Source organism: Microcaecilia unicolor, chromosome 8, assembly GCF_901765095.1.
Source record: "Microcaecilia unicolor chromosome 8, aMicUni1.1, whole genome shotgun sequence".
NCBI classification, from domain to species: domain Eukaryota; kingdom Metazoa; phylum Chordata; class Amphibia; order Gymnophiona; family Siphonopidae; genus Microcaecilia; species Microcaecilia unicolor.
Genome location: NC_044038.1, coordinates 173,787,317 through 173,801,605, shown reverse-complemented (window position 1 = coordinate 173,801,605; position 14,289 = coordinate 173,787,317). Strand labels below are relative to the sequence as shown.

General features: G+C 43.6%; 1 protein-coding gene across 1 annotated transcript; it reads right to left on the bottom strand.

Annotated features, from left to right (window-relative positions):
• Positions 1-7,298: 7,298 nt before the first annotated feature.
• Positions 7,299-10,192, bottom strand: SOWAHA (sosondowah ankyrin repeat domain family member A). The gene has a single exon (XM_030211972.1). It carries the CDS (start codon positions 10,127-10,129, stop codon positions 8,495-8,497), a length of 1,635 nt encoding a protein of 544 aa, XP_030067832.1. The 5' UTR covers positions 10,130-10,192; the 3' UTR covers positions 7,299-8,494.
• Between the last annotated feature and the right edge of the window lie 4,097 nt (positions 10,193-14,289).

Genomic DNA, 14,289 nt, shown 5'->3' with positions numbered 1-14,289 from the left:
TATTTCCACTATTCATGATGTATTGTAAGCCACATTGAGCCTGCAAAGAGGTGGGAAAATGTGGGATACAAATGCAATAAATAATAATAACCTTCAAGCCATGCTGTTGGGGAAAAGTGGAAGATGGCCCAAACGTTTGTAGGTGGGGTTGGTATTAGAAATGTGCCATGAGCAGTGGGCCTTCTAGGGTCAGGCTCTCAACCTTGACACACCCACCCAGTCAGGTTTTCAGGATATCTAAATGAATGTGCATGAGATAGATTTGCATAGCAAGGAAGTAGTGTATGCAACTTGATCTTATGAATATTCGTTGTGGGTATCCTGAACACCTGACTGCGTGTGTCCCGTGTGCTGGGTTGAGAACCTCTGCTATACAATACATGGAAATGCCACATTTTAGAGGGGGTGATGTTTCTAAAATGACCCTCAAGTATTTTTAAGAAATGCTTTTTTTTTTATAAGTTCAGTACATAAATTAAAGAAAATTCATACTGCCTTCTAAGTATTTCTCCTTTAGATAGTCCTTTATAGGTTGAAAAACCAACAAGATCCTTCTGTAATACTAAATGTCTATTTTCTCATATATTTCCACCATTCATGATGTATTGTAAGCCACATTGAGCCTGCAAAGAGGTGGGAAAATGTGGGATACAAATGCAATAAATAAATAAACACCATCAACTCATTTTTCCATTCTCCTGGTTATCAGGAATCTGTTCTGTGCTTTGGCAAAGGTTTTGTATCAGAACTGCAACACTACTGTGACTTTTAAGAAAATAAGGAAAAGTTGCAATGTTGACTTGGAAGTCCTCCTATGATATCTAACACTCTTGCTGACAAAGCTATTTTGAGGAGTGCGTTGGAGTCCAAAGCCTGGCCTTAAAAAGTCCCCAAACACAGACTGTGCAGCCTTCTCCCCTTGAGTACTTCTGAGCTGTTAAAGCCTGGTAGGTGGAGATATTTAAAATGATTATTACTCAGCAATACTATTCAAGATTCCCAAACCGTTCATCCAAGTTGCTTCTAGCAGCAAGAGGGAATTCGGGACCCCTTCTAAATGCAAACGTCACTGCTTAAAAATGAAGAACTGGGAGGATGTCAAGAATTCAGGCAGAAATATTTCACACAAAGAACAGCACACATATGGAACGTGTTACCAAGAAAAGCAACAGAAGCAAAAAGAATATAAAAAAAAAGTTCAAGCGAGACCAGATCTGACATTTCAGGCGTGGGGGAAGCAGACTGCAAGCTGCACATCACAATATTTTTAAATCTACGTTTCTGCCGCTGCGAGAGGGGAGGGATAGTATAAAGTTTAAGCACTGGCCACTGTGTACATAGGAGCCAACTTCTCAAAATGATTGGGGGAGGGGGTGCTAAACCCAATGGAAATTACTCTGGCCACAATCAAGGAGTTTGCCCAATATTAGGGCACCCACAGAGTTGGCTTCTATGACTGTCCAAGTTATCTGAACACGAAAGCAGTTAGCTTAGCAGGGTTTAAAAAAGGTTTGGATAATTTCCTAAAAGAAAAGTCCATAAGCCATTATTAAGATGGACTAGGGAAAATCCACTGCATATTCTAGGATAAGCAGGGTAACATCTGTTTTACTGTTCTGGGATCTTGCCATATACTTGGCACCTGGATTGGCCACTGTTGGAAATAGGATACTGGGCTTGATGGACCTTCAGTCTGTCCCAGTATGGCAGTACCTATGTTCTTACTGCTGGGCACTGCCTAGTTACCCTACACTACTTAGTATGCTGTTACAAAGGTGTGAGATTTGCCAGGGTTTTGTTTGTATTTAAATCCTTCCGGCTTTGTAATCCCCATCCTCTGAACAAGCCAAGAACTGCAAGACTTTATTTCTCCCCAAATGACCTTCTTCAACTCAACTACCTGCACAGTACATTGTAATATATCAGGCTGGAAATGTTGTTTCTAAGAATAAAGAGACTTTAACTCTCTATATTTTTTACAAGCCAGAGATATTAGAGGTTGTCACAAAGTGAATGTTTTTTTTTTTTTTTGGGGGGGGGGGGGGGGAATGTCCTACAGCTGCATGAAATGAACTCCTAGTGCCATGAAGAGCAGCTCTTGTCCTCCTATATGTATAGGATGTGGAACATCTGTGATAAGGCATCCATGTTTTCCAGATGTTCTGTGGTGTGGCCAACAGGAAAGAAGCATAGGTTGGTATAAAAGCTTGAACAACCCAGCCCTGCTGGAAGGGGAGTCCTTCAGAGTGAGGAAGAACCTGCCTCGCTAGACTGTGTGTCTTATTTTTCCACATGCCCACAATAATTAGCTCCCGAGTGTCTTCAGTGTGTATCACAGAAACTCCGTAGCACTGGCTACAGCTTCTTATGGACCGATTGAGTTGATTGATAGGAACAGAGTCCGTTTCACAATTTATTATTAAAAAATTTTTTTATAGTAAAATAGGTCTTTGTTTTTGTAGAGTGACTTGGTCCTGTTTGTTCCCCTCTATGAGTGTTCAGCATTAGCAGAATGATTTTTATCACAGGACTAGAGGTACACACTGCTGTACAGATCCATCAAATAGAAACAGTGCCTGCTCCGTGGAGCTTACCATCTAGTTAAGACAAATACATACAAGATGCTGGTTACTGCAGATACTTTTAAACTGAATTTGAATGTGGTCAAAGTGGGAGCACGGCACATTGAATGACCAAGAACACATCTTGTGTGCACAGACCACCACCACCACCTCTTCCCCTTCCTAAGCCTTCTCCTTTGAGCCCTTGCAACCTCCAATGTGGTTTTCAGTACTTCCCTAGCTTTTTTTTTTTTTTTTGGGGGGGGGGGGGGAGGGGCATACAAGTCCATTCCCAAGTCCACATTGGTGTTTCACCACATTTTTGTTAAGGTAGGTGTGTCTTGGGGAAAAATTTCCATAGGTGAACAGGAAGCAGCCCGCTCCCCACGGAGAATCTTGCTGTGGGTCCTATGGCCTTACCTACATAAGTACATAAGTGTAAGTGTTGCCATACTGGGACAGACCAAAGGTCCATCAAGCCCAGCATCCTGTTTCTACCCATGGCCAATCCAGATCACAAGTACCTGGCAAGATCCCAAAAAAGTACGAAACATTTTATACTGCTTATCCCAGAAATATTTTCTCCAAGTCCAATTTATAAATGGTCTATGGACTTTTCCTTTAGGAAGCCGTCTAAACCTTTTTTAAAACTCTGCTAAGCTAACCGCCTTAACCACATTCTCCGGCAATGAATTCTAGAGTCGAATTATGTGCCGAGTAAAGAAAATTTTTCTCTTATTTGTTTTAAACTTACTGCACTCCAGCTTCATCGCATGCCCCCTTGTCCTAGTATTTTTGGAAAGCGTAAACAGATGCTTCATATCTATCTTTTCCACTCCACTCATTATTTTATATACCTCTATCATATCACCCCTCAGCCGCCTTTTCTCCAAGCTGAAGAGCCCCAGCCGCTTTAGCCTTTCCTCATAGGAAAGTTGTCCCATCCCCTTAATCATCTTTGTCGCCCTTCTCTGCACCTTTTCTAATTCCACTATATCTTTTTTGAGATGTGGCAACCAGAATTTAACCCAATATTTGAAGTGTGGTCGCACCATGGAGCAATACAAAGGCATTATAACATCCTCATTTTTGTTTTCCATTCCTTTCCTAATAATACCTAACATTCTATTTGCTTTCTTAGCCGCAGCAGCACACTGAGCAGAAGGTTTCAACGTAGCATCAACAACAACACCTAGATCCCTTTCTTGGTCGGTGACTCCTAACGAGTAACTATAATTCGGGTTCCTCTTCCCCACACGCATCACCTGAGACAGCCTGGCTGAATTAATGCTACACAGCACATAATCCGTGTAACCCACTGCTTCCTACAACCAGGGCAGTGCATGTACACCAGTGTTACATGAATACAACAGCAGCCCAAATATCCTTTTAACAATATGATAAAATTCGATGTCCCTTTTTATTTCATCTGAAGAGTAAAACCACAGTTTATCCTTCATTTAATTCCTATGAGCAGGACTGGATTTAAGAGTTTGGCAACCACAAGCAGAATAGGGAGGGAGGGAATGGGGGAGTACTATTTTTTTGTGGAGGAGTAGCCTAGTGGTTAGTGCAGTGGACTTTGATCCTGGGGAACTGAGTTCGATTCTCACTGCAGCTCCTTGTGACTCTGGGCAAATCACTTAACCCTCCATTGCCCTTGGTACAAAATAAGTACCTGAATATATGTAAACCGCTTTGAATGTAGTTGCAAAAACCTCAGGCGGTATATCAAGTCCCATTTCCCTTTCCTCTCTTCCCCCCCCCCCCCCACCAAACCACTCCTGTATCATGCCAAGAAAACCAGGAGGGGGAGGGAAGCCTCACTCTGTGACGTGAGGGCACATCTGGATCTAGTGTGGTTGCTACACCAACCAGGGGCAATTTATATTCCGAAAACTTTTACAAACAGGCCAAACAAAAAAAGAAAAATCACCACATCTTTAAAATGCTATATTTGAAGAAGTAACAAGTTCCTACCCTCAAATCATGCACTATAGTTCTGCCCCATAAACTATGACATCTAGCGGGGGTTTTATATTGTTTGGAATGCTATAGCAATGCACTGCCAATCAGAAATGTAAAAGGAATGCAGAGGAACAGCAAACCCCATCCTGGATAATTGTGAGCAAGACATCCCCAAATGATAAAGACCTCTGAAGGGGAGAAGGAACAGTATCATTAAACTCAATAGAAAGAAAATAAGAGACGACCATGATCAACCAGAGAAACACTGGGAGTAAAGAGGAAAATGAGTGGACTTTGCACCTGCATCTCTGGCGTTTTCTTCACACACGCACACCCACCCCCCTAGGTGTAATTATTCCATCCTTCACAAGAATTAAAATAGAGATCCATTAAAGCATATAATTACCCACACAAACAATATGCTAGTTTCAAGCACATCAATAATATAAGAGAATTATTAGCCATCATGTAGTTTAATGGCATTTTAATCCTACAAAAGTCCTGTGTTACCTGAGCTGTGCATCAGCACTTCTTTCATGGCTGAATCATTGGTCTTCCAGCCTCAGATCTCACCCAGTTAATGCAACCCCTGATCTTAGCTCACGGCCCTAGTTACAAACCAAAATGTCTCTCAGACGGCCCTTAGGAAAAGAAAACTCCATGCACCTGGCTTCAGTAATTCAGGCATGTGAGGTGCAACACCTCTTTATTGCAAGCATGGCAGAGTAAAATTCACCTCTGCAATAAATATCAGGAGACACAAGCAGTGAACTTTCAGAAAAACCAGCTCCCCTGGAATTCATGCAGATACACTTCTCTGTCACCCATCGTCAGGATTTCTCTAATGAAAGGCACTGTTTAAATCATAACATTTATGCTCATTTAGAAGATACTCTGTATAGAAGAAAACAAGAGTGAAAGTGTTTTAAAAGGTCACTGCATTGGTCTTTTTTGCTCTGGAGATGGACAGAGATGTAGTGTTAAAACATTCTTTGAGACATTTGTACTCCACATTTTTGGGATCTAAAATAAGACTCTATCCTGATTTATCTAGAGAAACGCAGAAAAGACACAAAGTTTTTTTTTAGCTTTGCGTGCGAGGATTTTGGCAATAGGTGCAAGCTTTGCACTTAAATTTCCTTGTATTTGTCGTATATTATTTCAATCTAAGCAATTTAAATTCTTTGATCCCAAACAATTAGAAGAATTCTTATTAAGTAAGGAAGAGGTTAATATAACAGTCATAGATGTTACACTGTTAGATAGCTTGGAGTAAGCCACCTGGGTAAGCTGTATCATTAATTCTAGTTAATTATAAGATGTATAAATATACATATATATAATTTATTTTTGTTATTTCCTCTCTTGGATCAATTACCTTAAAATTATTGTGGTCAATATTAAATGTAAAATCTTAGCTAAATGATCTATATTTCTTTAGATTTATTTTCAAAATTTGTGTATTATCACTCATAAGATGTATGACCTATAAAATTTAATAAACAAAATTATTAAAAAAAAAAAAAGGTCATTGCATTTGTGAATGAGGTAGAAATAGGTTTCTTTTAGCTTTCACTAGTACTTAGGGTGAACGGCTTGTCTGGAGCCCACCCTTAATGGTGGAACAAGCCAACCCACCTTTTCCAGCACTCTGTGCTCAGGCCAGGCCTTCTGGGGTTTTGAAAGAGAAGGCGAACCTTAACCCAGGCTGCACTCAGTATGTGGGAGCACGGTTAGCCCTTATTGGCCTGTCATATTTAAAATCTCACTGGCGGGAATCACCTGCCAATAGGGACGTAATTCTGTTAAGTGGAGAGTGAGTTTTAGCAGCACCACTATGCTGGCCCCTCCAGGGACCAGGATCCTTCCTGCTCCCCGGAGGTGGTTTGCTCATCCGCCCATCCCACCCTTTGCTCTCTGAGGAGCCTGCAAGATGCGGGTTGTTTCACTTTGTCATGGCTTAAGGGAGGGGGGACCCGAGCTAGAGCCTATGTAGAAGGAGGTCCTTCTGGACAGGGCCTTAATGTTCAACTGGCGGTGTACATTGGGCTACAGCACAATTACAGATGTGCAGGTCCATGTCTCGATGTTTTAGCCTAGCCAACGTGGTGGGTTAAGGCATTGCTCTTAAGGCAGGGCCTCAAGGTTCACCTGGCAGTGCAATTGGGCCCCAACTCAATATAGACGTGGCGGTCCATATTTTGAGGGTTAAGCCTTGCTGATTAGGTGGTTAAGGAATGGTGGGTTTTAATGCTTTGGCTATGACTCCTAGTTGTTAAATGGCAGGTACTGAAAAGTTGCTACTGAATAAATAATGGTATCTGTTCTTTATTAGCTCGGGTTCTATATGTCACCAATAAACAAAAGTGTGGCCTGTTTTATACCCAAGCAAGTTTCTGATCTTAATTATTGCTATACAAGCAACAAAGCCCGTTTCAGCCCGTTTCGTGAAAAAATAAACAGGCCCTAGGGAAGGATCTCATCTAAACAATTTATTCTCTCTCCCCTGCCCTCCCATCCATGTCCAGCGATCCTTCCCTCTCCTCCTATCCATGTCCAGCGATTCTCCTCTACCCTACCCTGCCCTCCCATCCAATCCATGTCCAGCGATTCTCTCCTCCCCTCCATGTCCAGCGATTCTCCTCTGCCCTGCCTTGCCCTCCCATCCATGTCTCACGATTCTCCCCTCGCCTCCCATCCCATCAATGTCCAGTGATTCTCCTCTGCCCTCCTCTCCCCTCCTATCCATGTCCAGCGATTCTCCCCTCTCCCCTGCCCTCTTCTCCTTCCTGCTGCCCTGCCTTTAAGCCATTCATGTTACCTCAGGTCACAGCGGTGGCAGGCTTGGCTCGCATCGCCTCCAGCCTTCCCTCTCAGTGTCCCGCCCTCCTCTGACATCATTTTGTCTTTCCGCAAGGGCGGGACACAGAGGGAAGGGAATGCTGGAGGCAAGCTGACGTCAGCATGCTGTTATGAAGCGAGCCATCCAGGGAAGCAGAGTGACCAATTATTATACAGATTGGAATTACAGTTAATTGCATGTTATAATTATATGTAAGGAAACGGTCGGTGATAGGTCTCATATCCCTCTATCTCTCTCCCCCCCCCCCCATCCCTCAATACCAGCAACTACTTCAAGAGAGACAAAGTTGCCACACAACTTTCAATGAAGGACTTTTCACAGCAGTAAGACAGATTCTATTCAGAAATGCATTTTCCCTGTGTTGTGCTTGGGAGAGAAAATACCTTTACTATATATTCAACTGGCCCTTTGCCTTAAAGGCATCATAGTTGCAGAGGATTGTTGTAATGCACAAGCCCAGTTTCTTCTGTGTTTCATGATTTCTTCATTCTCTTAACCCTAACCAACACATGTTTTCATTCACTTCTGAAACCAAGCTTGTGAAAACTACATTTAGTAAGAAACAGAAGTGCATGTTCAGATCACCATAAAACGTGTCACGTGACATCTAAAACAGTGATCCCACCCAGTGCAAGAGTTACACATAGTTCAAAGTCCGACAGCCAGACCACAAATACACACAGTCTGAAGGTTTGGTCAAAGTAACGTCACCCGCAATATTGTTGTAAACGGTAAAAACTTTCAAGAAATCTTAAAAATTATGTTCAACAATTGCTCAGAATTTCCATAGGCTCAATTTCCCCTAACTATCTTGCAATCGAATCTGTACTTAAGGCCACTTGTCACTAATAAGCATCATACAAAAATGATAAACAATGTTTCCACTTTTAACAGACATTAGAAAAATACAGACCAAATTTAATAATTTAGTTCCTGGTATCGATCAGCATCATATAGCCAACTACAAACAAATCTCGTTATAAATGCTGGATATGAAATACACAGCCTTCTACCCCACTCTCAGCCCCCCTCCCCTCCCCTCCCCTCTGTCAAATCCTTGTCTGAAAGACAATTTAAAAAACTGAAAGACCCTAGCAGGAACCTAATGACTGAAGAAGGCAGAAACAGGTCTCAGTCTTTCAGTGGCCTCCTCATTCTCTTCATCCACTTCTTCTGTAAGAGATGTAACAGAGGGGAAGGAACCTCTCAGTTTTGGCCTTTTCTTTATGGCTGAAGATGCGGTGAACAGCTTGTTCAAGGAAGGTGGTTTCTTCAAACCTTTTGCCGAATCATGAAGAACCACATCATCGGACAAGACTCCAAGGAAGGTGCTGGTGGAACCCAGAATAGAAGAAGCAACTTTTGAATTTCTTTTGATGGGAATCGTTTGCTCCATACGGTTGGAAGCATGAGGGTCATTCAATGCATCTCGAGCCTTGAGGGATGACCCTTTCTTTAAGTACTGGAAAGCTTTTTTCCCACTGTAGTCTCTAAGGTCAACCCTTGCATTGTAATGCCTGACTAGCACGAAAATAATATCTTCCCTCCCATGCATGGCTGCAATATGGAGTGATGTGTAGCCACCATGGGACTTTATATCTACATTTAAGTTACTGCCATTTCTTCTGGCTATATCAATTATTGAAGACATCATTTCTGTATTTCCACTCTTGGCTGCCCAATGAAGAGCAGTGAACCCAGTCATGAAATCTCGTTTCTCTGCCAAACCAATGTCATTCAGGAGCAGTCCGTGGAGACGGTGACTCCAGTGACCAGAAGAAGTTTTCACTAGCCACTCATGTTCAGCTGCTTCCAGAGGGACGGCATCTGAATATCTGTTTTCTTCAGTTACTTTTGAGGATTTAGACATCCTTTTGGCATGTGGGGACTTGGAACCCGATTCATCAGACTGTCTCCTTTTGATATGAGGCGACTTCGGTGGAAGTGGCTCCAAAGAGCGGGATGATCTCAATGTTTTCTTTTCCATATTCCTTCCAGGCAGGATTCCACAGTCCTTGGTACTGGCTGGAGGCTGAGGGCACCTGACTGGTAGCATATGAGGCTTCTGCACTGGCTCCCCACTGTTTTTATCACCTTTGGCCATGCTTAGGGGATTAGGCACAGGTCCTGAAGGGTCAATACGAGCAACAAGGGCAAAAACAGACTCTCGTGGCTCCCTAATTTCAGGCTGCAAATGTTTATCATCCCCGGAGTCCTCACCATTTTCGGTCAGGTGGTTCTTAGCATGTACTGTGCCACTGGATGGGTGCCAGTCCTCTGTTGCTCCTTCACCTCCTGATGCCAAAACGTTTTGTGATGGGCAGATCTCAGGCTCCTCCACCGGTTGTAGTTGGAAGGATCGCCTGACTGGGCTATCATTTTTCGTCTTGGCTACAGCCTCCTGCACGACAGCCAGCTCGTTCTCGGCAGCTCCAGACCAGGAATGTGGGCTCCCTCCCGGCTCTGCCCCCGGCTCCCCGGCGCTCCCCTGCCCCCCACTCAGATCACGCACTAGGTGCCAGTACTTCCTCTTCAGCACCACGAACTTGCCCCCGTCCTCATCCTTTACCGTCGCCACTTTGCTGACAAACTTCTTGAACAGCTCCCTGTTGTTGTCTTTCTCGGCGGGGTCGGAGGACAGCAGCTGGGGCTTGAACCTACTCAATAAGTCTGCATTCCTCACCCGCCCTCCCCGCTCCAGCAGAAAGCAAAACACTTCATCCTGGGTGACGGCCATGATCACCTGCAGCTTCCGCGCTGGGATTGCGGCAACCGCCCTGCAGGGTTCGGCCCTGAGACAAGGAAGTCCCAGGAATGGATTTCCAGTGCCCGGAGGGCGCAGCACCTGCAGTTTAACCCCTGCTGGGCGGAGCTTTACCTGTAGGGTGGGGTCAGGTATCGCCACGCCCACTGGTGTGCAGGTTTCAGGTCCCCCCTTGCTTACGTCATAGGAAGCAGGAGCGAAGCTCTGCAACCTAACGTGAAGTAGAAAATGAGCTAAGACTGGTAAATAAATATAAGTCGATTTGTTTAGCTTGTATTTTCATCCAAAGATAATCCCAAAGGTGTATGACATGATTTTTTTTAGTCAGTTTTTATTTGCAAGAAATCATTTTGTCTTATGAAGACACAAATGAGACACCGCTGTCACGCCCCGGATTGAAAAGACTTGTTGATGTCGTGTGAAGTGCAATGGAAAAGGGAAGAAAAGCCAATGCAAACGCGTTTTCATGACTCTGAGCATTTTCAGAAATAGATCCATTTGCATGTAGTTAAATAGCAACAAGGTTTGCGTTAAAGAAATGAGCACCCAGAGCTTTGTTTACTATCATCTCACTAGGAAGGAGTTGTTACATTTTAATCTTCCTGAGCTAAATGAGAATTGAATAAGCCTAATTAATATTCCCTTAAATCCTCATTTGTGTTTAATTTTACATATAACCGATGGTTAAGGGCCAGTGAAACGTCCTATAGTTCATTAAATGCTTTGGTGTAGAGTTTTATGAGAGGTGATTTGTTAAATCAAAGTCCTTATCGTGAACTGTAACAGTAATACGCAAAGAATTTTGTCAGAGCAGCGACTAGTCTGGAAGATCCACCCCTTAAATGCTATTTTGTCCCTAAAAGATCCAGAACAATAACAGTCATCACAAAGAGATCCGAATACCCACATCCGGTTTACAAGGTTGCATTTATTTGACTAATTGCTTAGGGCAGTGCCATCAAAGTGATTTACATACATTAAAATATCTAAATTATATCAAAATACTATATGTCAGGAAAATTACAATATAAACAGGAAAGAACAGGAGGAATAAACCAAATACAATAAAACAATCCTACTGTATCTCACAAGATCCCAAGAGTAGAAAACTCTGACAGAAAAAAAAGAAAAAAAGAAAAAACAAATCAGCTAATGAAAGCTGACTGAAATAGGTGTGTTTTAAGAAAAACCTTAAATGAGGAGACAGAGAGCTCTGTATGTTAAAGTTTAGGCAAAGAGTAGGGCCCATTTATGCTGTGTAGGTATTTAAAGGGTAAAGGGTCAAGGATTTGATATACCACCATTCTGTGGGTACAACCAAAAAGTGATTTACATATATTATATGCAGGTACTTTCTCTGTCCCTATTGAGCTCACAATCTGCTTTTGTATCTGGGGCAATGGAGGGTTAAGTGACTTGCTCAAGGTCACGAGGAGCTGCAGTGGGAATTGACCTAATTTCCCAGGTTCTCGACCCACTGCACTAACCATTAGGCTAGTCCTCCACGCCATTTAAATGTCTCTATCATATCTGCCCTCTCCCGCCTTTCTTCCCCAAAAAACACATATTGAGATCTTTAAGTTTGTTCCCATAGACTTTATGATGAAGATTACTGACCATTTTAGTAGCTGCCCTCTGGACTGACTCCATCCTATTTATATCTTTTTGAAGGTGTGGTCTCTAGAATTTTACTCAATATTCTAAATGAGGCAGTGGCATAGCAAGGGCGGGGCAGTCTGCCCCGGGTGCATGCTGCTGGAGAGTGCAGAGAGCAGCCGCGCGCCTGTCAGCTCCACTGGTTCCCTGCTCCCTCTGCCCCGGAACAGGTTACTTCCTGTTCCGGGGCAGAGAAAGCAGGGAGCCAGTGGAGCCGACAGGCACGTGGCTGTTCTCTGCACCCTCCAGCAGCCAAGACTGCACCCAGGGGGGGGGGCTTGATGCGCCGGGGAGGGGGGTTTCATTGCGCCGGGGGTGTGTGTGTCATGCTGCACCCGGGGGATGGACACCGCTGCACTCGGGGGGGGGGGGGGGGGGTGCACAGTGGCAATCCGCCCCGGGTGGCAGCTGACCTAGGATCGCCACTGAAATGAGGTCACACCAGAGCCTCATACAGGGTCATCATCTCCTTTTTCCTACTGGCCATTCCTCTCCCTAAACACCCAAGCATCCTTCTAGATTTCACCATCACATTTTCTACCTGTTTGGCCAACTTATGATCATCAAATACAATCACACCCAAGTCCTGCTCCTCTTTCATGCACAAAAGTTCACCCCCTAAACTGTACCATTCACTTGGGTTTTTGCAGCCCAAATGCATGACCCTGCATTTTTTTTTTTGCATTAAATCTTAGCTGCCAAATTCCAGACCATTTCTTTAGCTTTGCAAAGTCTTTCCTCATGCTATCCACACCATTTGCAGATTTCAGTGTCATCCGCAAAGAGCAAACCTTACCAGACAGCCCTTCAGCAATATCGCTTACAAAAATCTTAAAAAGAACTGGTCCAAGAAACGAACCTTGTGGCACACCACTGGTAACATTCTTTTCCTCAGAATGAAGTCCATTTACCACTACTCTCTGTCGCCTTCCACTCAACCAGTTCCTAACCCAGTCGGTCACTTTAGGGCCCACACTGAGTGCACTCAGTTTATTTATTAGTCATCTATGCGGAACCGTGTCAAAGGCTTTGCTAAAATCTAAATTCACCACATCTAGTGCTCTCCTTTACAATATGCATGAGATCTATTTGCATACAATGGGGCAGGGCATGCAAAAAGATCTCATGCATATTCATTGGGGGAAAATCCTGAAAACCCAACTGGATTGTGGCCCTTGAGGAGTGAGGTTGGACAACCCTGACTTGGATTTTGCTATTAGTTCTTTGCACAACTAGTTACCATTGGCTTCTACACCCTGCTCAAGTAAACGATACTTTGTGGCTTTTGTAGGACACAAACTTTCTTCAGCAAGAAATAAGAACAGTGTTATTGTTTGGGTGGTGCTCTGAATGCATTGAACGTGCAGAGGAGTCTCACATTGCTCCCTCCTAATCTCTTGAAGTATTTCAGCAGTAGAACAGGATGAATACAGAAGAACTGAACAAAGGATGAGCATGGTAATTCCTCTCAGTTTTGTACCCCCTCACACTTATAATTTCACACTTACCCTAGTTTATTCCCCACTTGAGGTACATCAGAAGTTGCTTTCTAGAAAGTTGTTGATTGCCCAGCACAAGGTCTAGTTACATTTATTTAAGTCAACATTTTTTTTGTTCTGTTATACTTTTGCTGGGTTCTTTACAGCATTGCTGGTACACGATGCAAAAAGAAATGAGACAATGGGGCCAATTTTCGAAACAGAAAAACGTGTAAAAAGTGGCATAAAGCAGCATTTGAACGTTTTTCTCTCCAAAACATCCACATCGGTATTTTCAAAACCCATTTTCCAGATGTTTTTCTATGCTGTTTGTCTGCAGTGTGTCCATATCTGGGGGGATAGGGGATGACGTTGGGGGTGTATAAAGGGCAGGATTTGGGTGTTCCTATAACCTGGATGCTTTTCAGCTATAATGGCACAAAACGAAAATGTCCAGGACTAAAACTAAGCCATTTTGAGCTAGACCTGTTTTAATTATGACTAAAGCCAGAAAAAGTCCCTTAAATGACCAGATGACCACTGAACGAATAAAAGAATGACCTTCCCTTATTCCCCCAGCATAGTGGGCCTTGAGCCAGGAGGGAGCTTTTAGGCTAGTCCTGCATTTCTGACAACCTATGGGACCTGCAGCATTAATATAATCATAGACTACAAATAACATACTGCCTGCGATTGGACGTTCAAAACCAACATTTCAAAAACGTCTCCCACTCAATGGCATAGCCACAGGTGGGTCTGGGTGGGCCAGGGCCCACCCACTTAGGGCTCAGGCCCACCCCAACAGTAGCACATGTTTAGCGGTAGCTGGTGGGGATCCCAAGCTCCGCCAGCTGAAGACATACCCCTGATAGTAATTAAAATGCTGCTGTCCACGATACTGGCACCTATGCATGCTCAGTTTTCAGTGCATGCCTACTGCAGACTGCCAAGATGGAAAGAAGCGTTTTCCCGCCAGCTCAGATATTTTTCTGGTGGGGG

Coding starts and splice junctions, on each gene's coding strand:
- SOWAHA (XM_030211972.1), bottom strand. CDS start 10,129: ATGGCCGTCACCCAGGATGAAGTGTTTTGCTTTCTGCTGGAGCGGGGA.